We start from the raw sequence: 27,853 nt of genomic DNA, 5'->3' as shown, positions 1-27,853 counted from the left end.
GCCCGCCCGCCCGCCCCCGCGCGCGCCCCGCGCGCGCGGCGCTGAGGCGGCCCCGGCCCGGCCGCGGAGCCCCCGGACCCCCGGCCATGGAGGGCATGGACGTGGACCTGGACGCGGAGCTCATGCAGAAGTTCAGCTGCCTCGGCACCACCGACAAGGACGTGCTGATCGGCGAGTTCCAGCGCCTGCTCGGCTTCCAGCTCAGCCCCGCCGGCTGCGCCTTCTTCCTCGACATGACCAACTGGTGCGGGCCCGGGGCCGGGGGGGCGGGCGGGACGACCTGAGGGGCTCGCGGGGCCGAGGGGCCGCGGCCCGGCCCCCCCGGCCCGGTCGCCCCAGGGCCCCGGCGGGGCGGGGGGGGGCGGGCGGTGTTTGTGCTGGGCCCTCTGTCCCCTGGCCGGGCCGGAGGCGGCTCCGTGGCGGTGCGGGAGCGGGACGGGGCCGGGGCGGACGGGGCTGACCCTCGGCCCCAGGCCGGGGTGCGGGTTCGCCGGTGCGAGGGCCGCGGAGCTGTTGGGGTGGCGAACAGATCCACGGGGAGTGCGAGCCTGCGTTCGGGGACGGGCTGTGGCGCCCCGACTTTGAGGCAGCTTTAGAAGGAGGGAAATTGTGGCAGAAAGGCGCTGTAGGAGCCTGGAAGCGGCCGCGGTGCACGTGTGAGAGTTGCTGGGGTGTTTGGGGAAAACTCAGCGTCTGCCTGTGCACTGAGGGTCTCGCTAAATCTCCTGACTCTCGCGTGTGTGTTTGTCTTGATAAAGGTTCTGTGTCACTGCCCAAGGAAAAAGCAGGCACGGGTTATCAGCGAAGCTGTAGCTCGAGAAAAACAGGGGAGATATTCGGTACAAGGGTGAAGAACAGCACACAGGAGTGTTCTGGTGCAGTGAGCCCAGGAACTGTAAAAAAGATGTTGTGGAGCAGCTGCTCTGCTATATCGGGGGGCCTGGCTCGTTTTGAGCCCTCTCAGCTCATCTCCAAAGTGTGTTGACCCAAAAGCTCTGCAGGGTGGGGGCTGCAGGAGAGCAAACGAGTGCTGTGTGTTTCAGACACTGTGAACAGAGAGATCTCTTAGCTAAGCTCTGCTTAGAGGTAGAATACCAAACCCAGAAACCTCAGCTTTGAAAACTGAAATCCAGGGGGAGGTCAGGATATCAACAGTTGGGGGAAAACTTGTGTGGAATTGTTGAGTTTATAAACAGTAGTGAGACAACTTTGTTGGCTTTTTGGTTTTGGTTTTTCCTTCCTCCTCCAGCTCTGTATCGAATTTTAGTGGCAAGTAAGCATCTGCAGAAGGAGCAGGGGAATAGCAAGTAATTCCTTGTGTTGTGTAAGCTGATGCAGTGTGAAAGAAGGTCTCGAGGAGTTCAGGAGTTTTCTTGGAAGAAACGGTTGGCTCCCAGCAGAAGATGCTTTCCCATCTCATCCATGTATTGGTGATATGACTAAAACTGATGCTGCACTGTAATCCTGGGGATTCTGTGAGATTCCTGGGGAGAGCAGGGGACAGAGTTCCCTGAAAGTTACTCCTGAAGATGCTCTGAGTAGCCAGAGTGCTCCTGGTTTGTGCTGAAGCAGCTCTTTTTCATTCAGGAATATTGAATTCTTGTTTGAAATAGCAGCATTTCAAATCCAGCTTCAGAACTGTCTGAAGTGGTTGAAATAGCCTTAATTTCCCAACTTCAGTAGTTTGGTTCTGAAAACATTGGTTTTCACTTTTTTTAATGAAATTTGGTAAGTTGTGGCTGGGTGGGCATGTGCCTGTTGGGGTGGTGAGATGTGTGTGCAAACAAACACGGGCTGGGGCTGCTCTGAGAGGGCTCAGAGCCCGTGTGAGTGCTTGTTCTCAGCCTGGCAGGGGCTGTTCCTTCTCCCCCAGCTTGGTGCTGTTCCTCGTGCTGCTGTGCCCTGTGCCTGTCCCACTGCCCAGCTCCCACCCCTTCCTGCATGGCCGCGGGGTCGTTGGCCCTGCTGGGCTGACCCTGCACTAACCCTGCTGTCCCTCAGCAGGGACAATCAGGACACGTGCTTCTGTTCTGGAAATGCCTTTCCCCTGTCATGGAGGGGCCCTGTGCAATCCACACTGCCCAGGTGATTCAGGTGCCCTACCAGGTTTGCCTTGTGTGGCCTGGGATTAGGCTCAGAACCTTCTGGCACCAGCACGTCCTGCAAATAATTTGGCTTGATGAGACTATCAGATCACTTTTCTAAGTGGTCTAAGTCAGGGTTGATGTTCACCTGCAGGAAATGGTGAGGGAGCTCATGGTGGGGTGACACAAATGCACGTGTTGGGTGTTCCAGGTTCTCTGTAGCAATGTCCCATGTGTGAGTTAATTAACAAACACATAAATAGTTTCACTAGAACGTGTTCCCAGGTGTGAAAGCTGCTCTTTGGCAATAACTGTCGTCTCCAGACCCACAGTTCCTTCCCCACTTTGTGTCTTTCATGTACTGTAGGGAACACTCAGAGCTTAATGGGCTTTGAAAGACCATTTCCAACAGCATCATTAGGAATTGTGGTCAGAGGAACTTAGAGTGAATTAGCAGTACTGCTGGAATAAAGGAATTATTTTTAAATAGCTTGTTTGGCCAATCTAGGGGGAAAAATTAGTGGCTGACTGGGGAGGAATACCTGTAAGTAGCTTCTAAAAGTCTGTGTCCACTTCTCCAGTTCCCAGGAATGCTCAGTGCCCCTTCAGACCTCTGTCAGGCTTGGGCAGTGCTAAGGAACTGCCACTGCCTTTATTAAGTGCTTTGGGTTGAACATATGCATCCAAAGTTTCAGAGGCTGTTCCTTGATGTGCAGGAAATACAGGTTAAACCCTTTGTCTTTCCCTGGTATTTATTAAACACCTTCCTAGAGTTGTCTGTTTTCTGTGCTGACTTCTTGCCTTCTTGCTGCATAATTCCTGAGATCCTGGCTGTAGATTCCCCAGCAGCAGCACACACCATCCTGCTTTACTATTTAGTTATTTATTTTCCATTCAGAGAGGCTGCAGAGGGAGAGGTTGAGCTTTCACTTTCGGCCTAAAACCAAAAGTGAACTTCTTTGTTCAAAAAGCAGAACCAAAAATGAGCTGTTTTGATGCTGCAAACGTTTCTTCCTTGGGAGGAAACCCTGGGCAGTGGAGTGGGGAGGGCATCAAATCCCCCTCGGTAACCTTGGCTCTGCTCCCTCCCCTCCAGATGTGGAGCCCCACACAGCTGGGAGGGAGGGGGCTCACAGGAGGGTTTTTGGGGGGCAGTGGAGTCCCACGTGTTGCCTGCAGCTCCACAGTGATCTGTGAGATGGGCAGGAGCGGCTCTGAACCCCTTTGGCCTTGGCTGGCCTTCACAGGGAGCTCCTGGAGCTCCATAAAAGTCACTGGATTCCTGTAAAGCTGGTGTGGAAATTGTATTGGGACAAGAAAAAGGAATGATTTTCTTTTAATTGGAGTGTGTGCCAGCTTTGTGGGTGAGAGGCTTGGAGCTGCTTTAATTCCATGAGAAAGTGAATTAGTTTGAAGTAGCTAATGGTGGTGGATTTAAAATCCATATTTTAGTGTGGCTGGCTCAGAGATTCCCAGTTTGGAAGAACTAATGTATATTGCAATAATTTACATGTAATATTTCTTTACATTCTCTTTTTAGCTCTTGTTTAGAAAGCTGAATTTTTATCAGAGCAGTAGGTGTGATATTTAATTGAAGTGTGTCAGGTAACGATGGTTTCCATTGTGTGGGGGGGGAAAAAAAGCATTATTGTAACAAAGCTTTTTGAATCCAGCTTTAGGTGAAAAGGTCATTATTTGTAAGGTTGTCAGATCTCTTCTAGAGATCCTCGTGTTTTTTTCATCTATTTAGGAGAATTTGTAGCTGTGTCATGGTTTAACTAGTACTCCCTAGGTAATGTTTTGCATGAAGATAAGTTTATCTCTGAAAATACTGCAGAAATCTGCAGTAAAACCTTGTTCTCTTTCATGTCAGGTGTGATGCAGTTCTGTGCTTCAGCTGTCTTATAGATTCACATTTCCATCCCTGTGGGTGGGCTGTTCAAATTCTTTGTATGCAGTGAAACACCTGTATTGCCCAGAAGTGGATGTACTTAATTAGGAGTCTAAAGGCATGGTTTATAATTGCTTTTCCCATGACTTACATGAAGTGTAGGTGCTACTCAGAGAAATACTTGAGGTATATTTGTGGGAGAAGTCAGGACACTCAGAATTTAACAGAGCACACTGGATCAAGGGGATTCCCTCACATGGGATGTGTTTCCCACAGTGGCTCACACCAGCATTGCTCCTGACTTTTAACCTCAGGTGTTTGCAGGTGTCCTCTGAGAGCAGATGTTTGGTCTGCTCTTCAAATTGAATCCATGTTCTGACAAATGTGAGGAAAACTTCCCCACTGCTCTGTACAGACCTCAGCTCGGTTTTGACACCCCTTCCCTTTGGTGGGGAATCCTCATGTCAAGGAGGAGGCAGGAAACAGACCTGATTCTGCCAATAATCATCCTTCCCTGGGCATGCTTGTGGGTTTTTGTTCCTCACCCAGCATCCATGGGGTAGGGACAGCAGTGGGTGGGAGTTCCCGTCATCCTTATCAGGTGACAGAGACCAGAGTCCCGTGTTCTCTCCGTGACTCACGTTTGTCGAGCAGTCTGGGTCTTGGTGTGACTCTGCTTGGGTTAATATTTGTTTATTGTGACCAGCTGGGCCAAATCTGGTGAGAAAGGTTGCCTCAAAACACTGATGGGGTGTTGATAAACTTTATTAGGGAAGAAGGAAGCTGAGGCTTTGGACTTGATGTCCATCTTACTGTAACCCACTGGTGACACGCTGTCCTCACAGACAGAAGTGGCACCCCAGAAGCAGATCTGGTGGTTGCTGATGTGCTGTCACCAGGATGTCAGGGCAGTCTGGGGAGCTCTGTGGATTGTGGCAGGTGCAGGGTCATTTACACCCTTGGGTTGGGGAGGGAAAAGAGGTTTTAAACTGTTTGGTCTGTTGTGGCTCACTTGAAACACTGTGGGTGTCTCTTAGTGCCTGTGAACCATCCCAGGCTGCTGCCTCTCTGTGTCCACAGCTGTCTCCTAATGCTACTAAAAATAGCAACATTACAGAATTAAACAATTTAAAAATATTTTCTTAGAAGCTTTTATCTAGTGCATAAAAAAACCCTCCAAACCCACACCTCTTCTCCAGAGAACTCAAGTGTTTGACCTGATTATTTTGAATGAAATCTAGACTCTAAAGAAATTGTATTTATAACTGTGGAACATACTATAATTGTGCTCTAAGGTACAAAGCATTGAAAATTTTGGTGCCTGTGGCATGAAAGCATAAGCAGGTAACTGTAGCAGAATTGGGTACAATATAATTTTGGTCCAGCTGGACTCTGCCTTACATGCCCCAACTTGTTCTCAGGCAGTTTCTGTAGCTTAATCCCCTTTCACTTTCATCAGACAATTATAGATTGGTAACATAGCTTGTACTGAGGAATTGGCAGTTCCAGAATCTCCTGTGTACTGGCAGCTCTCACTGACTTTCCACTGGGAAGAGCTGTTGCCTGTTTTCAGTGGCAGCTCCTGCTGGGACATTCTCAGGATATTTTACCCCCCTCTTAAAGCTGCTGGGACCAACTGCTTTGGGAGGGCTCAGCTGCTGGGGATGGTTCTGGGGACTCCTGCTTGTAGCACCATTATTGTGGTGCTGCTGTTGGGCAAGGGGTTGTGCTCAGGTGCTTTTCCTGTGCTCAGGTGCTTTTCCTGTGCTCAGGTGCTTTGCTGTGCTCAGGTGATGTTCTCAGCAGGTATCTCAGGAAGGTTTCAGCAGCTGCTGTTGGTGTTTCTGTGCACATTAAAGCTGCTCAGGGAAAGTGAGTTCCTTTGATGGTTTAGTGTTCTGAGGACTCTGTGCCTCCTGTGGGCTCTCAGTTTCTCTTCTCATGCTGGCCCTGCAGACACAGAGTTGCTTCTGTCACCACAGGTTTCTGTCTTCTTCCTAGAACGCCCCACTTGTATGTGGAACGGTTGCTTTCAACTAAAACAATGAAATGTTTTTCTGTGTCTTCATGTGAAGAAATACAGAAGCTTTAAATTAGTCAGCTCTGTAAATTCAGCTTAAAGCTTTCAGCATCCCTCAGTGATCCTTTTCCATCATCAAACATCTTCTAATGTAGTTTCCCAACTTTATACATAGAATTTAGTGTAACTTTAGTCTAAGAGGGGTCAAGAACGAAGAAAACTGACACAGTAATTTTGCTTTCTGAAATTCTGTCTGCTGACTGATTAAAATTCCAGCCCTTCAAAACATCTTGAGACTTTGCACTTAATTGCCATGTGTCATCCCTATCGAAGGTTTGAATTGAAAGCTCCAGATAGAAGTGCTTCCCTGCAGCCTGATGTGCTTGCCTCTTCCCCCACCCCCTTTGGCCTTCTCCAAGGCTTGGAGTGAGGCATCTCCTGCTCCAGGAGCGAGAGAAGCTGTTGGAGATGTCCCAGTCTGGATTATCAGCAATCCAGGTCCCCAAGAGCTGGGGTAAGGAACATCCAACTCGATTATGGAAATGAAGAGACAAAAGGGGATGTCTCCCATATGCGTTTTTAGTCTCTCCCCCTTGTATCATGTAGAGAAGTTCCATTATTTGGGATTGAGAAACTGTCCATCTGCTGCACTGTTTATTTTTGTTTTTTAACAATAGACACCTTATGGGGTGCTGTGGTGCCTGGTTACAGACTGCATTTGGAGAGCGAGAGGAGCTCTGTGAAGGTGGAAACTTGAGTTACAGAAGGAGTCTGAGGTGTCCTACATCACGTGCTCTGTGCTAGGGATTTTACTGTGCTGTTTAGCACTGCCCAGCGTCTACATTGCGTATTTCCAGGAGGTGTCACCTGAGTTGCTTGGCTCGTGACAAAACACTGCACCCTGTGAGTGCTGAGGGCACCTGCCTGGCTCCTCTCTCCCTCCACGGGGACAGACCTTGGCACCTTCCTTCAAAGACCAAGTCCGTTTGTTACATAAGAAATGTTGCTGGCTGTCTCTGCATGGCCTGAGGGCTGCCTCCCATCTGAAATTCCAAATGGAAGGTGCCATTGCAGGGAGCATTCTGTCTGTGGTGCTCTGCAGCAGCTCAGGAGAAGCAGAGCCCTGCAGTGTTCCCCAGGAGCAGACCGTGGTGGGTGCTGTGCTGTGGGCATGGGCAAGAGCCAGAGAGAGGGAAATTTGCAGGCTGGATTTTGAGCCTAAGCTGTGATTTGATTTGAATTTTTACCCCCCAAAAATCTGTTCTTTAAAAAAATTACATCTTTGGCTTGCTCATCAAGTAATTTGACAATATATGAAAGCTTGCAGATTCCTGTAACATTTATAGTTCAAATTCTAATGTCCCTTATCTTGTATGTTTGAAGCACCTGCTTGTACTGCTTTTCTTCCAAGATACTGAACTTCACTGTGCTGAAGGAATTCTCCATATTCTGGGGAGCAGAAGGGTTTTGGGCCCGTGCCCTGCTTTGCTTGAGGCCTCAGCAGCCTCTCTGCTTCAGTGTCTTCAATCTCCTTAGAAAGTCTGATACAATCAAAGACAATTTCCATTTACCTGTATGCTGTTGGTTGTTTGTAGGACAGGGAGGTTGTGTAAGGAGGCCTTGAGTTTGTGAACTGATTTGGAAGAGTTTCTCTTAATTTTGAACACTGAATTACTTTAATCAATTAATTAATGGCTAAATATATTGGTTTAACATAACAAAAGGCTGTCTGGACAAAACAGGGAAGGGAAAGAAGGGCTCAAGAGGAGCCACCTCTTTGCTATCACTTAAGAGTTGTTAAGGGATGTCATCAGAGCTATTAGCAGAGAAGGTTTTAACTTGACTATTGTAATTTAGCTCCTGAGGCTTGAAATGAAGCAGCAGAGCAGAAGGATTGATCTGGAAAGGAACACTTTGGTGTTGTGTGGGAAAAGCACTTGTCACCCAAGAGTTATGGGATGCCCGTGGAGAGGAAGGAGAGGGATACCCAGAGTTAGAGTGGATTTGGTTGATAATGTGGAGCTACAACCTGTACTTGCTTCCTACTCCCCTGTCTCTTTCTGGAATCTTGCTCTTAGGGCTAAAATTGGGCACAGTGCTGAGTCCTGGGCTCACCCCATCACTGGGGTGACTTGTGACTGCAGGCTTTTCCTGGGACTTGGATCCTGTCAGACCTGCTTTGTAAGTGTGGCAGGGCTACAAACTGCTCTGGTCCAGGACTGCTCTAAAAATGGAAAAATTGCTTAATTTTGGGAAGGTAAGGAGAGCCTGAGGCCTGGAGGGCCCTGTGAAGAAAGAGCTACATGGCCGCCCTTGTAATTAGGAGAGCTCAATCATGTCAATTACACTGGCTGGATTTGCAGAGTTGTTTGGTTTATAATAGTAATTTATCTCCTATGGCAGAGAGCAGAGAGCAGTAAGTAGTGTGGTGTAAGTCACAGTGAGGGGTGAAATCAAGCAGGCAGGGATGTGTGAGCAGAAGCCTTTAGATGATAACTGGAGCCTCTTAGGGCTGACCCTTGTGTCTGTCCCTGCAGTGTCTGCAGCTGGGGCTATGCAGTTACAGCTGGGCAAAGACCTAAAAAAACCCCAAATATGTATTTAAAAATAGACTAATCTCAAGGCCTTGAGTGTGTGTGCCCTAAGGCATCTCTGTCATTAGGGTCACACTTGGTTGTGGGCTGCTCTGATGCTGTGCCTGTGGCAGAAAGATGAGTGCAAGCTGTGCTGCTTGCGTTCAGCTGCCTGCACGTCACCAGACTGCAGAGTTCACCTCTGCAAGTGGCATTTTCCCCAGAGTGCTGCTCTGCAACTGATCTGGGGAGTTTTGGGGCCAGGGGGGAGGGGGAGCACTTGGGGGAGGAGTAGGACAGAGCCAGTGGTTGTGCGAGGTGTGAGCTGGGGGTGCCTCTGGCACAGAGCGCCACTGCCACTGCTCGGTTCCTATCTCCTGGGGTTGTCTGTGTCAAAGAACGTGAACTCAGGGCAGATTTGCTTTGTCATCCTGACTTTGGCTTTTGTCACTGTGAATTTCTCTTCAGTTTCTGGAAGCTTCTTTTTAGTTCTCTACTGGGAAGTCCAAGAGGCGCTGAAACACATAGAAGGGCTCACCCCAAACATCCCCCATCACACAGATCATACAGTGGGAGTGGGGAGGTGGGTTTGGGAATATTTGATCACAAACGGGGCAAATCTGTTTCCAACATGCTGCTGTTCTTTAGTTAGTTTTTAACTCGATGCTGCAGAGGAGTGTTGTTGTTTCCCAATGGCAAAGCACACTGAAATATGACCCCGGGATGGGAGTGCTGGCCCCAGGCCTATGTGCACAAATAGCCCACTACCTTCTGAGGCCTGTTTGCAGCCCAGCAAACAAACACAGCCAGGCTGCCTTGCGAAGAGTTGCAGTAGAAATCTGCCCCTCAGAGCTTTTATTTTTTCCTCTCAATGTCAATAAAATGTCAGTACCACTGATTCCAGAACGATCGCTCACAAGGTGTTGTGGTCCATCTGAAAATGTAGTTATGTAGTAGTGGATTAGGAAGAGAAAGAGCTGCATTGCTGTCTTTTGTATCTCCTACAATACCTTTTGCCTTGGATTGCTGTACTACAGGAAGAAATCCTAGTGCAAACTAAGCTCCAGCTCATGGTGTTAGCTGGGTGAGCGAGCAGGAGTCTCTTGGCGCAGCCCTGGTGTGAGTTATGTAAATCTTGTGCAGTGTATAAGCAACAGGCGGTTGGTGACGTAAAACTGAGCATTTGTCTCTGTTTACTGGCTAATGTGACATGGCCCCTTCCTGCAGCATTTGACTGAGCTGGCGGGATTAAATAGAGCCCTGACACTCCTAAGTAGAAAACGCCTCGGGCTGAATAATGGTTTCTGCTCTGGAATTCTGAGTTCTGGCCACAGCACGGGACCCGGTGGCTCCTGTGTTGGACCAAAGTCCGCTCGGCACGGATGGCAGAGGTCTGGCTGTGACGCTGGGGTTGCTGAATTGCTGATCTATCCCTGTGGCCATGTTGTGCAGGACATTCCTCCGATGCCTCCTTAGCAGAATGTCAGCAACTCCCGTGACTCACACAGCGATTATCTGCTGGCTGCTGGTGCTGTGATGGATGGATTGATTGCAAAACCGATGGGGCTCGATGGGGCTCGTTGGTCCTCCCCCAGTGCCCCCAGTGTGGCTCTACCAGCCCTGCTTTTGCCCACAGTCAGCTGCTGCACTTTGGATCCCCTGAGTTTTCTGTGAGGAGAAAGTGACACTACTCCCATGGAGTTCAGATTTTATCCAGAATGTGTCTGATTTGAATGTTTTTTGCCATGAACACTGTAGGAATTGAACAGGAGGCAGTTTCTTTACTCACTGTTTCAAGCCTCTTTCCAGCTGGCAAGCAGCCCCACAAAGCCCTGTGTTTGCTCTTGCTCAGGGTCAGGCTGCAAATGTTTCTCTTGCTTTCACCTTGGCTGTCTGACTCGGCCACATGACACCCCACCACTATCCAGCCCCTCAATATGTCACTGTGCCCACACAGAGCAGCTTCTGCAGGGCTTTGGTTTTAGGTGGTGGTTCCCAGTTCCTGAAGTCATGGTTTGTTTTTTTTTTCTATCCTGCTCAAAAAAGCAACACAGATTTCTGCAGTCATGAATAAAAAAAGCAGTTGTTATGCCCATTGCGTTTGGGGAGATTTTACTCATCTCCATTCTCACAGCACCCACTCACAACATGTAAATCAGGGCCATAACCTCTCAGACATGTATAAACAGAGGAATTACATGACTTGCCAAACACTTACATAATGACTTAATAGTATATCGTGGAACTGAGCTAAGGCTCATGAATCCTCTTCCTGCCTGACTGTTCTTCTTCTCACATTAATTATCATGAGTTGTAGCTACACCATGGCTCAGGAGTCAATAGCATTGTGGCTTTCTGAATGTCCTTAATATATCACAGACTTGCACTGTCATTTATCTTTATTCAGTGAGAACTTTTGACTCAGGTGGTTTGTAAGTTCCTGCAAGTTGTGACTACCCAGAGCTGAACAGGCACTTTATTGATGAATAAACAGTTTGTACCTGATTCTGTGTTTCAAAAACTCCAGCGAGGCTGCAGTTATTATCTGTAGCTACTGGTGCCCTTTGGCCCTGAGAGTTATCTTCATGTTTTGTTCCTCTTGTGCTCCTTTTGAACCTTGTGTGCCAAAATAAAATGGAGAGGTTTGGTTGGTCCTTTTGAAATTAGCTGAGGTAACAAGGCTGGTGTGAAGAAACTGCCCAGTGTTTGTGACATAGCTCTTCTCTTGGTGTCTCCTGAACTGTTCAGCAAGTTTCATGAAGAGCTGTTGGGAGTAGAGGCCTCCAAGACTTGTAAGTTCCAAAGTTTCCAGAGAAAGTAGAAGCAGAGTAGAAAAGTGGTCTAAGCCAGTGTCCCTGGCAAAAAAAAGTGCTGTATTTTGAGCTCTGTTATCTTAGAGAATCCATATGTGATAGACATAGAAGCTTTTAAAAAACACATGAGCAGCAGAGTTATTACAGTCTGGATATTTTTGCTGACCTGTTTAGGATGACATATGACCTGTGCAAAGGGCCTGACCCAGCTGTACTTCAGGTTGTAATGTGCTTTTTTCCTTTTCAGGAATCTACAAGCTGCCATTGGAGCCTACTATGATTTCGAGAGTCCAAATATCAATGTCCCCTCCATGTCATTTGTGGAAGATGTCACCATAGGTGAAGGAGAGTCCATCCCTCCTGATACCCAGTTTACAAAAACATGGAGGATACAGAATACAGGTGAGGCCTTTTAGCTGCAGGTGCTGGGATGCAGTGGGAGGGATGCTGCCTTGAGGCAGGAAGCTCACGTGCACTCACCTGGGCTGGAGCCACCCTGAGGTGCTGCCAGCCCATGCAAGTTCCCTTCTTGGGTTGGCACAAACATTTTGTGGTGGGATGGGCAGCTCAGTCAGGTCACCAGTCTTGTTCCTTGTGCCACCACACACACAAACTCTAGGAAACTTGTAGACAAACAAGGCAGTGACACAAGGGTCATGTGGCAGGTCCACTTCAGGCAGAATTGCCTTTTCATGTTCTGAGAGGATGCAGGGCTGGAGAGACCGCATTCCAGTTTGAAATAAGTCAAAGCAGTGCCTGGGATCCAGGAAGTGAGGCTGGGCAAAGTGCATTCCCAATGCTTGATCTGGTGGGATGCAGTCAGGGAGGAAAATGAGATCCATGGATGTGAAGGAATCCCTTGTCCTCAAAAAGTGCAGCGAGGGGATGTTGAACATTTAAAACTGTGTCTGAATTTAATTGACCTGCTTGTACTTGTGTGGGAGAGAACAATCTCACACCGAGGTGTGATGCTGGGAGTCATCACGAGTCAGGTTCAGCTCTCTCAGTATTTCTGCTTGTGAATAACTGCAGTACTTGGACAGAATATCCACACTAAAACCACACTAAAAATCTAAAAGTATTTCATTAGCGTGTTTAAGAACACTGATTTATAGAGAATGTGTTCTAGAGGAAGGATTTAATATTTCACTGTACTTTTTCTGCCTCCTTCTGTTTGAAAGTACAATGGAAGGGTGAAACATGGAACTTGCTTGAACTCCAGTGCTGTGAAAAGTTGACTGGCAATTTTTTTATAACTGTCCCAAATACAGCTCTTACAAATCTAGTAAGTGTGATCGATCTTGTTTCTCCACTCTTAGTATCTCAATTTGTGTGTGTTATGACTACACCTCTATCTTGGGCTGACTCCTCCCTTCCTTGTTCCTCTGATGTGCCATTTCCTGGATGCAAATTCAGCCTTAATTTAGCATCCTAGTTCAGGGGATGTTTCATTGTTCTTGGAATGTTTCACCTTCTGAAATCCTGGGCCTTCTAAAATGGGGGACAGGATTTCATCTTGATTTAGGATTTCCTGGCAAGGCACACATGTTTTGGCCTCTGTGTGGTTTGAACCTGGCTTGTCAGACCAACCATCCATGCCCTAACAGTGGTGCTGGAGGCCAGGGCTTGGTACAACCACCCTGCTGAGGGTTAGTGAAGTGCAGCTTCACATGCTGGTTATGACTGTGCAGTGTGAAAAGCACTGCAGCATTTGAAAACCATTCTTTGGCTTAATTAAGGTATAGTATCAAAGGGCTGTAGTGTTTCCAGATAATATCTACTTGTTAGGCAGATAACTGAAGTAGAGCCAAGGTTTTTAACAGCTCTACAGGAGTCCTTGATTACATGACTTCAGTTCTAGAACACAAAATACCTGAGGCGTGTGTCATCGGAGCGTTGCAGGTCTGATGAGTGTGACAGGCAGAGCTCAGAGATTGTCAGTTTGAGGCGTGTGAGCTGTGAGCTCAGTTCAGTCAGGTTCTCATATGTGTCAGTAAACAACAATGCCCTGCTCTGGTACCTGCAGGACGGTGCTGCCTTGTCTGCCAAAGAAGCAGTTTTTATTAGAACCATTGCTGAAAGAGCAGCAGGGTTTAACAGCCTGGCTTCCTCTCCCCACTCTGCCCCCAGCTGCTGCTGGCTCTGCAGGACACTCTCTGCAATTTATCATCTCCTGAGAGATGAGTGTACTGAAATAGAATGACATAATCATAATTTCATTTTATGAGGCTTATCAGTTGCAGCGTTCTAGGCACCTTGCAAGCCTAAAGCCATTAAACCTGATAAAAATCACATAAATAATTTAAACTAAACCTTGTTGCTGGGCTGCCAACATCTGCAGATGAGGCTTCGTGCTCAAGTGCTCCATGCCCCAGGCTGAGGTCAGCCAGACACCCAGCTCCTCTTTCAGAGCCCTGCTCTCTCAGCACCTTTCCAGCTGTACTGGTACATCCCCCACACTGAACATCCTGCTGCACTCGTGCACATCCTGCTCTCCCTGCGAGGTTGTGAATTCCAAAATAAGGACTTGACAAGAAAATCAGTCCTTGCCGTGTCTTCACTGGAGTATCCACAGAGATTAAATTAGCAGGCAAGCTGTTGCAAAGGATGCTCCTTGAGGTGATGTGAGGTCAGAGCAGCCTCCAGCATGCTCGCCTCGGACCAGACGGAGCAGTTCCAGGCTTCATGGTGGTTCAGGCTTTCCGTAGCCATTTCCGTCAGCCTCAGCTGAGCAGGAGGTGGTCTCAGTCCTTGGCTGAGTCATGTGATCTGACTGGGGAAGAAGCAGAAGAAAATTGTGCTAAACTGATTTTTCATGAGTCTCAGAAGAGAGGCTTTTTCTTTCTGTCTGCCCCAGCAGTTGTTATCTTTGGCAGCGGTGCCTGCACGCAGGAGCTGTTTTCTGTCTCTCTGATTGCCAGGTCACGCTGTCAGTCCCGGTGTCTGCAGTCTAAACATGGATCTCCACAGATAAATTGTGTGCTCACAACCCTTCTTGCCACCTTTGCACAAGCCTGAGAAAAGGGTTGGTGCAAGGAAAGAAATAAATCCATTTAGGAAATAGTGCTGGCACTTCAGTTACAGCTCAAACTATGAGTTCCTCTTGAGACTCCTAACAGGCTTAGAAAGAAATTAATCCCTGAAAGGACACTTTGCCAACACTTTGTATAAATAACAGGTATTTGATGTGGCATGGGTCAGGAGCTTCATGGAAGGAGGCAGAAATAGGGGCACACAACACAGCCCTGCCCTTGTCTCTGCCTCTGGCCCTCGGGAAGGGGAGGTGTGTATAAGTTAAGGGGTTTTTTTAAGCTGTTACACTGTGACTTTGAGAATTTTTTTGTATAATAAAGACAGAGAGATTACTCAAATAGGAGCTGTTCTGCTGGTCCCTAAATGCACCAGTTAAGCCTGCTCTGAAAACCAGGCTTCCTCAGCATCCACTGCTGCTGTGTCCTGTGTATCTTGGTTCCCTTTGACCATCCAACAATTGCACAACTGTTTTAACAAGCATGTTTCAACCAGTCTTACACAAACAGACGAAGCTTTTCCTGGTGCGCTGGCAGTAATTCCCTGTCCTGTCTAATCCCAGGGACGGAGGCGTGGCCCCCAGGGGTTTGCCTGAAGTATGTCGGTGGAGACCAGTTTGGCCACGTGAACATGGTGATGGTGAGGTCCCTGGAGCCGCAGGAGATGGCCGATGTCAGCGTGCAGATGTGCAGCCCCAGCACCGCCGGAATGTATCAGGGACAGTGGCGGATGTGCACTGCCACGGGACTCTACTACGGAGGTGAGCAACCCCTTCCCTGCCCATGGCCCCACTGGGGACAGCACAGACACAAAATGGAGCAGAGGGCAGAGGTCTGCCAGCCCTGGGCTTAAATACACAACACAGAGTGGAGGAAAACATCAAAGGAGCTGCTTTATTGTCTTGGTCAGTGTTTTCTAAGCACTGGAACAAATTACAGATTACATAAAACTCAGAAAACAAAGGGATGTGCACAGCTCTCATGGAGACTCTTTCCTGGTTGGTCCCTGTCAAGATTCTTTCTCAGTTTTCCATTGCTTAACTCTGTGAACTGCATATGAGCATAAAATAGTGGTGAAAGCATCATGTGAGAAGTTAATGCCCAGGGTTTAATGCAGTGACTTAGTGCATCCCCTGTGAGCTATTTCTCTGTTTAAAGAACACATTTGGCTATTTTGCTTGGTGCTTCAGCCTGGGCCTCAAACATCTGCCTTCAGTGCAGCCTTCCCTCCCTTTTCTGCCAGCTTTAGTTTACACTGAGAACATCTTTGTGTCTCTGTTGGCAGCTGGGAGTATCCCAAGTTTCAGGGCTTGAGTGAGCGGTGTTGGCACATGGAGGCAAAAATATCAGTGCCAGAAGGAGGGGGCTGGCAGTGCTGGCACTGCCACGCAGCTCCTCATTGTCTGGAGGGAACACAGTGTGTCCCTAAGGGATATCCCCATGCAGGTGGGACAGCCTGTCCAATTTGTGTTGCTGGTCCTGTATGCTCACAAAGCCAAGGGTTTCCCAGGGTTTCCAGAGGGTTCCCAGCCCTGGACAATGGGAGATGTCCCTGCATTGCCAGAAGTTGTCACTTTTGCCAGAACACGACCTGAAGATTGAACCCCTTTGGCCGCCAAGCTCTGAGTCCGAGGGACTCTTGCCCTGCAGCCGAGCTGGTGACTTTGCTGGTGGCTGCCACCAGGTCTGGCCCGGCGATCCCGGGGCCCGGACGTTTGTCCCGTTTTGGGGCGGGGGCCCGGTGGTGCCAGCCCGGGGCGACACCTGGGCCGCAAGGCCGTGAGAGAGCGGCAGAGGGCGCTGCGGGGCCGCTCCAGAGCCGCCTTTGGGGGGACGGGTATGGGGCATGGGGGGGATCACTGGTGGGTGTGGGGGTGTTCGGGGGGGTCAGTGGTGGTTGTGCAGTGCAATCCAATGCTATGTGTGTGTACAAGATCAGTGGTGTGTGAATGCAGGTCTCAGTGGGGGTGTGTGTACAGTTTTCAGTGAGGGGAGTTGTGCACGGCGGGGGGTAGTGGTGTGTACTGGGGGTCCTGGCCCTAGTAGGGTGTGGAGTTCCCTAAGCAAGTCGTGTACCCCTAAGGTAAAATCCCACTGTCCTCAGCTGGTTCCTAAAATTCAAACTGCTGATCCCAGGCCTGTTAAACTGGGGGCACTGCAACCAGTACTGCTGAGGCTTTGTAAAAAATGTGCTTTAAGCAATAAGTCTTTTTCTTGCAGTGTAAAGGATGGAATACATTTGCTCCTTCTGACCTTTCTTCATAAGCTCCTATCTAGTGACAATCCAAACGTGTATCTTTCCACAGATGTCATCTGGGTGATCCTCAGCGTGGAAGTTGGAGGACTTCTGGGTGTCACACAGCAGCTGTCATCCTTTGAAACAGAGTTCAACACGCAGCCGCATCGCAAGGTAGAAGGAAACTTTAACCCATTCGCCTCTCCACAGAAGAACAGGCAACCAGATGAAAACAACCTAAAAGACCCTGGGGGTTCCGAGCTAGGCACAATCAGCAAAAACACATGGGGGCCTGCTCCTGACCAAATCGAACAAGATCAGAATGGACTGTCACAAAACTCTGTAAATCTCTCCCCCAGCAGTCACTCGAACAACTTGTCGGTAGTGACGTACAGTAAGGTAGGTGCCCTGGGCGAGCAGGAGAACGGGTAGGGGAGGAGCCTGGCAGGTGTGTAATTGCTCTTCCTTCCAAACTGCAAAGCCCTTTCCTTCTGCTTCTGCCAGACCTGCTAAGGAAGGTTCTGAATTTGACTGTCTGACTCTGCCAAGTCCTCATGTTATATTAAAATATTTTTTTGCCTCTGATAGACTCTACCAGATCCACCTTTTTGTTTTTGCTTCAAGTCCTTCTTAAAATTTATATAACCTTGTTTGGGTGCTGTAACCGCAAGTGGCTGGAGCCTGCTCCAGTTGCGTGTGCAAATAAGTCAAAATATCTCTCTAGATGTGTCCTGAGTTTGACATAATTTTGAACAGACAACAAATAACCACACCCTCAAACTTCAGATTAGCCAGATAACTTCTTTTTAGCTGGTGTGGGGAGACTCCAGAGCACACCATTTGATCGCAGAAGCTGCCTGCAGGAACAGTCAATCAAAGGACCGTTCCTGTCTGTGTCCTTGTCTTGTTCATAATTGTAGGTGACTTTTAAATTATCTTTACTTTAAATCTCTCTCAAAAGCTTGCTTGGTGGATGCTATATGAGTCTGAGTGATATTTTGACTGTTTTTATTTGCTTGTGTGTGAAAAATGAATTGCAGGATTATTTACAATTCAGAATCCACCTGTTAATGCAGCAGTATGTGTAGGTGTGTACTGTCGTATGTCAAACTAGTTTGATTTTTTAAATCCTTTAAAAATGCTTTACTGTACTTTGAGCAGGCTGTGTAGGACAATAACACTTGGTTGCTGAATGACTTAATAAAGCCCTAATGTTAGTTCACCTACAGCACTTTAGTTCCTCCCTGGATGACCTGCCTGTCCTGTGCCAGTGGATCCTATTTTAGTGACCTTTACCCCAGGGCTGTGCATTTTTTATGACTGGCATGTGTGGGGTGAGCCTGACTGCCCCCCTTAGTGGTCTCAAACACCATCTCTGGGCTGGCTCCTGCTGCCAGGCCCTGCTCATAACAGTGGAGGGGATGGCTTGGGAAGTGATGGCCTGTCAGTGAAACACCACCTGAGTGGCAGTGCTGAGTTGCTGCTGTAGTGGCTGCGTGCTGGGGTCATGGTGCTCCCCAGGGGGCTGGGCTGGGACTGCCTTCAGAGAATGTGGGTGTGAGGAACCAGAGCCCCTGGCAAGGAGCAGCTGTGCCATGGGAGAGAAGCCAGCAGGAGTGAAGCACCACCTGAGAGGTGTCACAAGGTTGAAGTGAGCTGGTTTAGCTGGTAACCCAGAGCTCCGTGCTCTAAGGAAATGGGGGCGGTTATAATCTAACCCCAAACGTAGGGCAGGTGACCTTTCCTCCCCTTTTTCTTTGTTTTTGGGTTGTTTGTTGTTTGTTTCTTTTTGTATTTACAGAATATTCTTGGGTGGATTTGAGGTGGATTGTCTGAGATTAAAGCAGACATTTTGTTTGCTGGCTTCAGAAGGGACAACTTTATAGTCCTTTTTTTGCTTTGGGGCGGGGGAGATGGAAAAGCTACTTGATTTTTGGGTGTTTTTTCTCTCTACTGCAGCTTCTTTTTGTTTGTGACATACTAAAACAAATTATTTTATCCTTTGGAGGCTCTTCTAGTAGGTCTGAAGATCTGAGTCCTGTTCCAGTCTTGCCCAGGGCAGGAGGTTTTCTACCACAGACCCAATATTCATATTGGTACAATACTGGTTCTGTAGTAAACAAGTTTGAGGGAGTTGGACATCCCAGACACCTGGTCTGGTTTGAAATGGTCAGGTGAACATTCCCCCCATTCCCTGACCAAGCCTCTGGGAAAAGGAGACGCAGTTTTGTTTGGTTTTTTCCCTTTGTGTGCGTGGTGTACCTGGCTGGAGATGCTGCTGGAGCAGAAAAAGGGTTATTAGAGGTGATGTCAGGAGTATTGAATTACCTGAGGAACAGATGGAGCTCCAGTTCCTGTTGGGAAAAGCTCTACCTGGCCCATCTTCTCCTCATCCCCAGGGGATCTGACCTGTACTCTGCTGCTGCAGAGGAGAAGGAAAGCTACTGCACTGGGAGTTGCTGCCCTGTGATTGAATATTGATGTGAAAGGCTTTATTTCAGATTCTAGAGCAGACAGAAGAGCACTGTGGGTTGCTTAGGCAGTGGCACAGACTCCAAGAATTCCTGGATTTTATTTATCTTGGGCAGGATCTCTGATATTTTTGTCTTCTTTCATGTACCTGGGAGAGGGAAGGAATCCCCAGGCCATTTGGTGAGCGAAGGAGATGGTTCAGGTTAAGTTAAAGTGTTGAGAAGAGTCTGTGTCCTGTATTTAGAAGCAAAATAAGCCCTTAAATATTTCTCAGCTGACTCTGGAGACTTCCTCTGCTGACAGACACTGGGGACACCCAGTCATGCAGTGCATGAGACCATGAAATCTTTGAGATGAAACGAGCAGTTTCTGGCATCTGCAGGTGTAAAACATACTCGAAGCTGCCAGACCTTGTCGGAATTAGTTCTCCCTCTGGTGCACTGAGCAGGTGTGACTTGTCCTCCAGAGCTCCCCACTGGAGTCAGGATTGTGGCAACACCGACGTGCCATCTGCTGCTGGGTTAGACAAGTACAGCAGCATTTCACACCTGGAAACATTCAAAATGCTTTTATACAGCAGCAGAGTGGGTGGTTTGGGTGTCCTGGGGAAAAACAAACAAAACCAGACACAGAATTCCCTGTAAGTGGGTAAGATGAAACCTGTGGCATGGTTGGAACAAGCTGTGTGCCCTTTATTCCTGCTATGGCACCCACCTCCCTGGGGCCCCCTGCCCACCATCCACACACACTGTGGGGAGGCTGCAGGCCAGGGCCTGCCAGGGCTTTGCTTGAAGCATGTTGTTGTTACATCTGTTCCCAGTGGAGTTTTTGCATGTTCTTAGATGTAAAGATGTGCCTGAGCGCAGGCTAGGATGCCCAGAAATCCCCATGCACAGATACTTTATTCTCTGGCAGTCACTTTCTCTGGATTCTCCAGAGATCTGAGGTTGATACAGCTTTCTCCTATTTCCTCCTGTCTCATAGCAACTCTGCACAGTCGCTGCTGCTCTCTTGTGACTGACTTTCCATTAAAAGCCCAAGATCCAGTCTTACAGTGCCTGGGAGTTAGAGTTTAATTGCTTAACTGAAGAAAGAAATGTACAGGTTTCCGTGTTTGAGAAGATCAGAAATGAACAGCCATATCCTGACACTTAGATTGTACTTAACATCTCTGTATAAAATCCACAGATCTGTATCCAACCCTGCTGCCCAGGTGAATTGAAGAATAATTTCTCTCTATATCATGCAGAAAAGTGCACCTGGAGGTTGTGATTCTGCAAAGATTTGCCCAGACAGGACACTGAGCATCATCCCCACCTAAGCAAGTGGTGCCTGCCTGTCCTGGTCATTGCTTGTGCTGCTCTTCAAAGCCCAGTGAAATAGAAACATATTTGGAGTTCACAGCTTTAAAATCTGAGCTCCTTTTTTCCTGCTATGTTTATGCTCCCCATCTCCCTCTGTTCTGTGTGGAGTTGAGCTACTTGGCAGCTTTCTGTACATAAGGGGAAACCAACCCTGTGTCCTTGGAGCCTTTAACTGGCTTCCCCTCTCTGAGCTTAAATGTTATTGCTGCTTCTAAAGCCATGCTTCTCCCAAACCAGGGCCTCCAATTTGCAGATTTTTAGAGTACCTCTGTGAACTATAGACAGAAATAATTTACTGGAAACCGGGCATCAAACTGTCTTTATGCATGAGGATGATGCCCCAAAAATGTTTTGAAGCCACTTCCATCCTGGTGCCTGGGCTTCACTCTGGGCTGGTCACCCTGTGGTTCCATCCATTTAGACACACTGGGAGAAGGTTGGACTTGGAGCTCCCACAGCACTGCAGCCTGGCATGAGCTGGTTTGCCTCTCTAGTGAGAGATTGGTGGTTTGGGTGCTGGGTGTCAGCTCATCCATGAAATCCATGTCCTTCCAGACTGTGGGAAGTGCCAGATAATCTGGTTTTAGCCTAACTTTGCTCCATTGCAGCCCAGCAGAGTTGCCTGTTGTTTACCCCAGCAGCACATCAGGGAACTCAGGTACCTGAGCCCTGCCACCTCCTCAGCCACGGGCACCTGACCCAGCCCTGCCAGTGCCTGCTCCCAGAAGGTCCTGAACTTCCTGGTGGTCTCCCAGCCACGCCATGTTTGCACAGCATGCATGGAATAAAACACAAGTGCTGGATGTTTGTTCTCTGTTTGTGCTCAGTTTACGTAAGCAAGGTTGGAGCAGCGCGGGGTAGGAGCGGCCTGAGGGGATGGGGACCTGCAGCCCGGGCTGGGGCCACTGTCAGTGCCCACTGGGAGACTCCTGTATTGCTGTGCATCCACCTCCTGTCCCTGGAAGTGTACCTGCATTGGTGGTGACTCAGTCACAGAGGTGAAATAAAGAGCTGTCTGAAAGCCTGTGTGTGATGGTTTGTGAAAGATTCACTTAATCCTCGCTTTGTTCCCAGCACAGGTACCTCGGTTTGCAAAGCTCAATATTCACAAAGGGTTTTAACTTCACAAAACATCTCACTTCCCTTCTAGAGACATGAGGCAAATGATAATTTATACCAGTAATTGTCATGCTTGGAAAATCACAGTCCTGTGTTTTCACGCACTGCTCTGTGTGAAGAGCCAGTGCTTCCACCAGCAAGTGAGCAGTTACTTCTGGGGAACATTCTGGAAGAACTGAAAGCGAGTTTGCAAAGCTGCAGCTGAGCTTTTCATAAAGACAGTGATCCCACTTGGAGGATAGACGGGAAGGCACCAAAAATACTGGGAATAATCCTTCCGTTGAAACAACTCGGAAAAACTGCAATTGTCTGCAGAATTATTTTTGCATGTTTGCGATGTAAAATGTTGCATAGAGGGGATAATTAGGCTTGAAAATGTCATACAGGGGTTTGGCATTTGCATTGCAGCAGTAATTGAAGTTTTCTGGTATCAAACCCTTTCATTGTGCATGGTGACTAAATGTCATGGGACAGGGAAGGTGGAGTCACCTGCACAGGTCTGCACTAAAGCAGCTCTCACTCACCTTAAAGATGCAAGTGGGGTTCAATTTTGCTAAGTTCTCATGTTCAATGATGACTCTCGGGTAGGTGCAATGCAGTGAAGAGTGGCAATTCCAAAAGGAAAGATTTGGGGCTTTTCCATGGTGAAATTCCTTGCGTCAGGAGGAGCTGACCATGCTCACGGCATTGCCAGGGGAGCTCATTCCAGGGTGTCAGGTGTTCAGTGCAGGGTGGCAGGTGGTGCAGAGCTGTACATGCTGAGGAATCTCTTGTGCTGAGCTAAACCCTGCGTTTAACTGACACAGTTTGCATAACTGCATAGCTTTAAATTAGGTGCTCCAGAAACCATTCTGTGGAGATCCAGAGGGTTTCCCTGCAAACCAGCTCATGATGACTTCACAGGGTCTCTGCATCCAAAAGCACAAATGAACTGCTCTGATGTCAGACTGAGGGTGACTGGCGGTTCCTTACACAACGGGGGGATGCTTGTGGAACCCCCAAATTAAAGCAAGCAAGTTTGTTTTGCCTCTGGCATCCCCTGTGAGGTGACACAGGGTAAGGGTGGTCCCAGCAGAGGGGCAGGGGGTGGTTAAAGCCCTCCTGACCTCCCCAGCAGTGCCTCAAACAAAGCCTTGTGTGCAGGTAGCTCAGAGATGAAGCAAATTCTGGCAAATGTGTCTGTGCAGGTAATCAGCAGCAAATCCTGTTTTCCTTCTGCAGAGTGCTGAGTACAATAGCTTAATCCCTGTGAGGTGAGACTGCTTGGGATCGTGTTTGTACATTGCTTTTCCTCTGTGTCCTTTTCTTGTGCACCATCTTAATGTTTCTCTCCTGCTTCTCCCCTTCCCCCTGTTTCAGTGAGTGTATTTTTGGAAATGTTAGATTTCTCAATCTCTGGATTTTGATGGGAGCATCTCCTTCCTCAGGTGAACTGTCGTGCTGGAATCTGCTGGCTGTTCTCTTTTGAAAAGCTTTACAAACTGGCACTGCAGCATATTCCTGGGGTAGAAGCCTGTTTGTTTTTCCATCACTTGCGTGTATTTCTGTCTGCAAACAGCAATTTCCACGTTCCCAGTCTTTCATACTTCCCACGCAGTTCAGGAGATGTCCTGGTTAATTGTCTGCTGATCCTCCTCTTGGTTGGATTCTGAGAGCTGCTGAGAGCTGCTTCATTTTGCCATTTGCTTGTATTTACCACCTGATTATATCCCCAAAAATGAACTTCTTCTCTCCAGCTGTAGCAAGATTACAGACTGTTCATGGCACTTTCTTCCCAGTCAGATCTGCAGCAGAGCTCTCCAGCCTGGGGTTTGCCAGTGACGTTGATTCTTTACACAATCAGTGTTCCCACTCATGGCTCCACAGCCCTGGCTCCTGCAGTGAGGGGATTTTGAAGTTGTAGAACATGAAGGAAATAGTATTTCCTAGGAAATTTGCCCTGTTAAAGGCAGAGTGGTGAAAACTGAGGTCAGAACTTCCCATTCAGCCAGAGCAGGAATGGTTTGGGCTCTCACTACCTTACCCAGAGTGTGCTGGGAAGAGCTGGACTATGTTTAGAAGCATTTGCATAATGATCTTCCAGCTCTGCCACGAGATACAACAAGTTTTTCTCCCTCCTCTCCCTCCTGACCTCAGTGTGTGTCTAGGTTTGTGTGGGGGTTGTACCTTCTTCACTGACAAACTTCATCTGCTGTGAGCTGGGGCATCCCTTGCTGCCTGTTGGTCTTTCTTCTGCTTCCTGATGAAACCCCGGATAACTGATCTGGACAATAGAAGTTACAAAAGGAGTTCCTGTTAATTTGAGACCTGTGACTACATCTGACATTTAGGTGACTCACTTCAGGATGTAAAGGAGGGAAATGGATTCTCTAGGAAGCATTTTGGGGGTTTTGGTAAATGCTCTGGTTGATTTCACTGGAGGCAAATGTGCATTGTCACCTTGAGAAGGCACACATGGCACTTGTGGGAATGTGGGTTTTTGTTTTCTTTGGGTTTTTTTCTGGCATAGCCTCTTACCCACTTACAGCCCCATGTCTGTGGGACAGACTGGGGAGGCTGCAGGGGCTGGGCCTGCAGGTGTAGTAACATCTATAGGGAATTCTGGTGTAGAAAACACAAGTTATTTTGTGGCCTTGGCCTCAAAAATATCTGACAGAGGTAAGTGGTGGCATCTGCCCTCTCTGGGAAGCCAACCCTGGAACGTGTGGTTTCAGAGTGTCCTTGGAGCCACAGTGGGGTTGTTGGGAAGCCCTGGGCTGGGCTGGGCACTCTTTGGAGTTGAGCACTGAGCATTTTGTTTCTTGCCTGTTGAAAATTGATTGTGTCTCCAACTTTCTTTCAGGGTTTCCACGGTCCTTATCACTTCGGACAGTCTTAAAACACAAAAACACAAAACGGGTATCGACAAGAGGAGAATTTAAGAAAAAGCTGACTTTTGGGGGAAGGGAGGGGGATTCATGTGGCAGACAGACACAGCGTGGACCCCCCTTCTCTGCCTCCGTGTTCTGGAAAAGAAGAAAAAAACAAAAGCCCAGTAACTTAAGACTAGCTGTTTCCAGAGGAAAATCCAAAACCTGAGTATGCATGTGTGACTGCTGGATTTCAGAGTGGTGTAAATGCTATGAGGAAGAAGAGACACCAACACTATGGGTTTTTAGAAATCATCTTCACGTGTAATTAGGTAGCTTAAAAAGAAGTTTAAAAATGAAAATTTAAAAGCCATCTTTAAAAAAAGAATATTTTGCCTACAGAGCGGTTGTAGTTTGAGCAAATGTTTAATTTCTGTTTGTTTCTTGTTCTTTTTTTTTGGTTTTTTTTCCTAAGGGACAGCGTGCATTTTCCCAGAATGTCCTGGTTTGCTGCTGAACAGGACTGGCTCAGCACCCGCTGGGGTTTGTGCAGGGACTACTTCTGTCAGGCTTTTTTAATGCCAGGTTGGGTCTGCACCCAGCGCTGCGTTTTTAACAGCATCTGCTGGTTTTAGTTACCAACTTTTTAATCTTTTATTTCCTCTTTTCCTTTTGGTTTGGGTGTTGCTTTTCAGTTGTCCTGCGTGTCGTTGGGAGCCACGTTATGGACAGGTTTCAGTATCAGAATTGGAGAGGGAGACACTTGGACTTCTGGGATAACATGGAGGGCTCATCTCCCTTCCCTCTTGTACGTGAAGTACACAAATACACACCCATGTTGATAAGAAACTGATTTATTCAAGTTCCTGAGCTGTCCTGTGTGGTTAGCAGTTAAAAATCCCTCTTTGTTCACTCTCGTGTGCAGTAGCTGTGCCTGGAGCTGTGTGCCAAGAGGATTCTCTGTAGCTGTAATTCACCTGCTGATAGTTGCAAAGCTTCACAGACATCCTGTCCTTTTCATTTGGAGTCTCCCCTCTCTCTTTCAGAACATAAGTTTGCATTTGTTTCTCCTGTGCTGGGGTGTAGCTTAGAGGCTGATCCATGTGTTCTGGAGCACAGAGCAGGAGTTGACACCACCAGCTGGGTCCCGCTGTCACCTCCTCTTCTTCTGCCTTTGTCATCTGGGCTTGGGGCTGTACTGAGGCTCAGAGTGGGCTCACGTTAGGGGAGGGATTGCAGGAGATTTGGGCTGCTCTGCTGTTCCTCCAGCATATTTTCCTCCCGTTCTGGACCGCAAAGTGCAGTGTGAGGGGATGCAGCTTGGTCTCAGGCACTGTGGTGAATTTATTCTGAAGTGCTGACCCCACAAACAGAGAGGAGTGAGCCCTGCAGCACCATCCTGCCCAAAAGAACCAGGCTGGAACAGCCATCTGCCAAAGATACGGGAATATGCAAAGCTCCCTTTACCTTCTTCCAGATCTTCCCAGTGGAGGCTTTTCCCTGTGTCAGAGCTGCACACTGCATGGCTTTGCCCTCGCTGCTCTTGGCTGCTTTTGTTTTTGTGGCTGGTTTGGAATGGAGAAAATCATTGCAGCTACCAAGGACTGGTACCTGGGTGCATATAGATGGACCTCGTGGAGCCAGTGGGAGTTCCTTGTGTCCAACAGAGGAAGGATTGGACGGTGGATTTTGTACGTATTTCAGAGGTTCAGTTGTTACAGATCACCATCAGCTGAAATCTCCCTTCAGAAATCTGTTAGCTGGTAGAAACAAGTATAAGGTCAGAAACTGCCTGCATAGAAGTGGCCCCACAGGATTTGAACTGCCTGACGCTTTCCCTTGCAGTCCGGTGAGCACTGGCTGTGCCCTGGATCTGGGCAAGTGTTGCGATTGGAGTGAACCTGCTGAAGGTGCTGCTTCTTGGAAGCTTTAGTTCTTGTGCTGTAACAACATTTTGCCTTGGATTAGTTCTGAGTATTAGATCTGAGCATTGATCTGGGGGGTGATTGCAGCCCCACAGTGTGGTGTGGGCAGGTGGAATCTTTGCTCACTCCCTCCTTTCCTCACAGGGGGCTCACAAGCCCCTCTGAGGAAATGAACATCACACCTGCAGCGCTGCTGCTCCCCTTCTGAGGGCACTGAACCCCTGGAGACAGCTCTTGGTTCAAGTGATGAGGTGATTCCTTATCTTTATTGGCTCCTTGTGTCAGCTGCATAGTGGAAGGGAGGGGAAATCAAGGTCTGAGTCTGAGAGTTAGAGCTGGTGCTGTGACCTTTGCCTGGTGTCAGCAGAGGCACCTGCGAGACCCTTGCACTCGGATACCCCCACGCTGGCTTTCTGCTCCCAGGCACGTGTGCTCCTCCTGTGTCCCCTGGCTGCCACACTCGTGTTCCTGTGCTCTTCCTAAGGCTGCATTTATTTCCCTTGTCTTGAAAAACCGAAACCTGCATGTGCCCCAAGTAGCCATGTGCTTTCCCACTCTGAAGGCACACGCGTTTGCAGTCCGTGGTGTCCTGGTGACAAGGGGTGCGCGTTGCAGGCTGTGAGGAAAGGCAGGGCTCTGACATCTGCGGCTCTTGCTGCTCACATCCTGCTCTGCCCAGGCAGCTGAGGGATCTCTGGGGCCAGGGTTGTGGCCCCTGCTGTGGCACTGCAAGGGTGTTTAAAACGGGTTGCTCTATCTCTGTGTTTTTCCTTGAGCAAAAACTGTTTCACTGAGGCCAAAGGTGGTTTTATCTCCTGGTTTCTTGGAGCTTCGTGTTGCAGCTGGCCCTCAGATTGCTCGTGCTTCAGGTGTCCAACTTGTAATGGGGAGATTGAGATGAATTTGGCCAAGTTCTGCCCAGGTGACCTTGTGACACTGCAGTTTGTATCAGCTCCTGTAAGGGAACGGGCAATGCAGAACATCTCTGATGGCCTCTGAGTGGGTCCCTGTGGTAAACGAGAGCCACTTGGACCCTGTCACTAACACAGCTCAAGCAGTGTCACCTCCCAGCCTTGGCAAAGTGGAGCAGGATGTCCCTGGAACTGGCCCCAAAGTGGCAGTGCCATGGGAGGGGGTGAGAGAGTGGGAATCTTCTTCTCATACCTCAGGAGTGCTGGATTGGAGCCCTGCCAAGGTTTGGGAGCTGGGGCAGAGCCGTGCAGTCAGAGAGCAGTGGTGTGGGTGGAAATGCACGCTGTCCCACGTCTGGGTTTCTGTTGTGTTTCATTTTTTCCGTGTGTGAGTGCGTGGGTGGTTCGCAGCCTGTCTGTGCTCGCCGGGGCAGTGCATGTGTAGCACGGGGTGGTGTGTTGCCTCTCTGAGTCTGGGAGAAGTCCTATGATAGCACATTGGGGGTGAAAATAAAGGAAGCTTTTTCCTTAATGTATAAATGAATATTTGTATGATTAAATTAACAC

At 48.4% G+C, this 27,853-nt stretch overlaps 1 protein-coding gene across 1 annotated transcript; it reads left to right on the top strand.

The window, feature by feature from the left end:
- ILRUN (inflammation and lipid regulator with UBA-like and NBR1-like domains) lies at nucleotides 1-27,853 on the top strand. Its single transcript, XM_030965680.1, has 5 exons — nucleotides 1-244; nucleotides 11,629-11,783; nucleotides 14,974-15,171; nucleotides 16,717-17,045; nucleotides 24,444-27,853. Exons 1-5 carry the CDS (start codon nucleotides 87-89, stop codon nucleotides 24,477-24,479), a joined length of 876 nt encoding a protein of 291 aa, XP_030821540.1. The 5' UTR covers nucleotides 1-86; the 3' UTR covers nucleotides 24,480-27,853.

Source organism: Camarhynchus parvulus, chromosome 26 (genome assembly GCF_901933205.1).
Source record: "Camarhynchus parvulus chromosome 26, STF_HiC, whole genome shotgun sequence".
NCBI lineage: Eukaryota > Metazoa > Chordata > Aves > Passeriformes > Thraupidae > Camarhynchus > Camarhynchus parvulus.
Note: the sequence above shows the minus strand (reverse complement) of the source record. Positions and strands in the feature narration are given on the sequence as shown.

Excerpts from the sequence above, each read along its gene's own strand:
- ILRUN (XM_030965680.1), top strand. The coding sequence starts at position 87 with ATGGAGGGCATGGACGTGGACCTGGACGCGGAGCTCATGCAGAAGTTC. Across the intron at positions 245-11,628 it reads TTCCTCGACATGACCAACTG|GAATCTACAAGCTGCCATTG; the intron begins GTGCGGGCCCGG and ends TTTCCTTTTCAG. Across the intron at positions 17,046-24,443 it reads CGGTAGTGACGTACAGTAAG|GGTTTCCACGGTCCTTATCA; the intron begins GTAGGTGCCCTG and ends ACTTTCTTTCAG.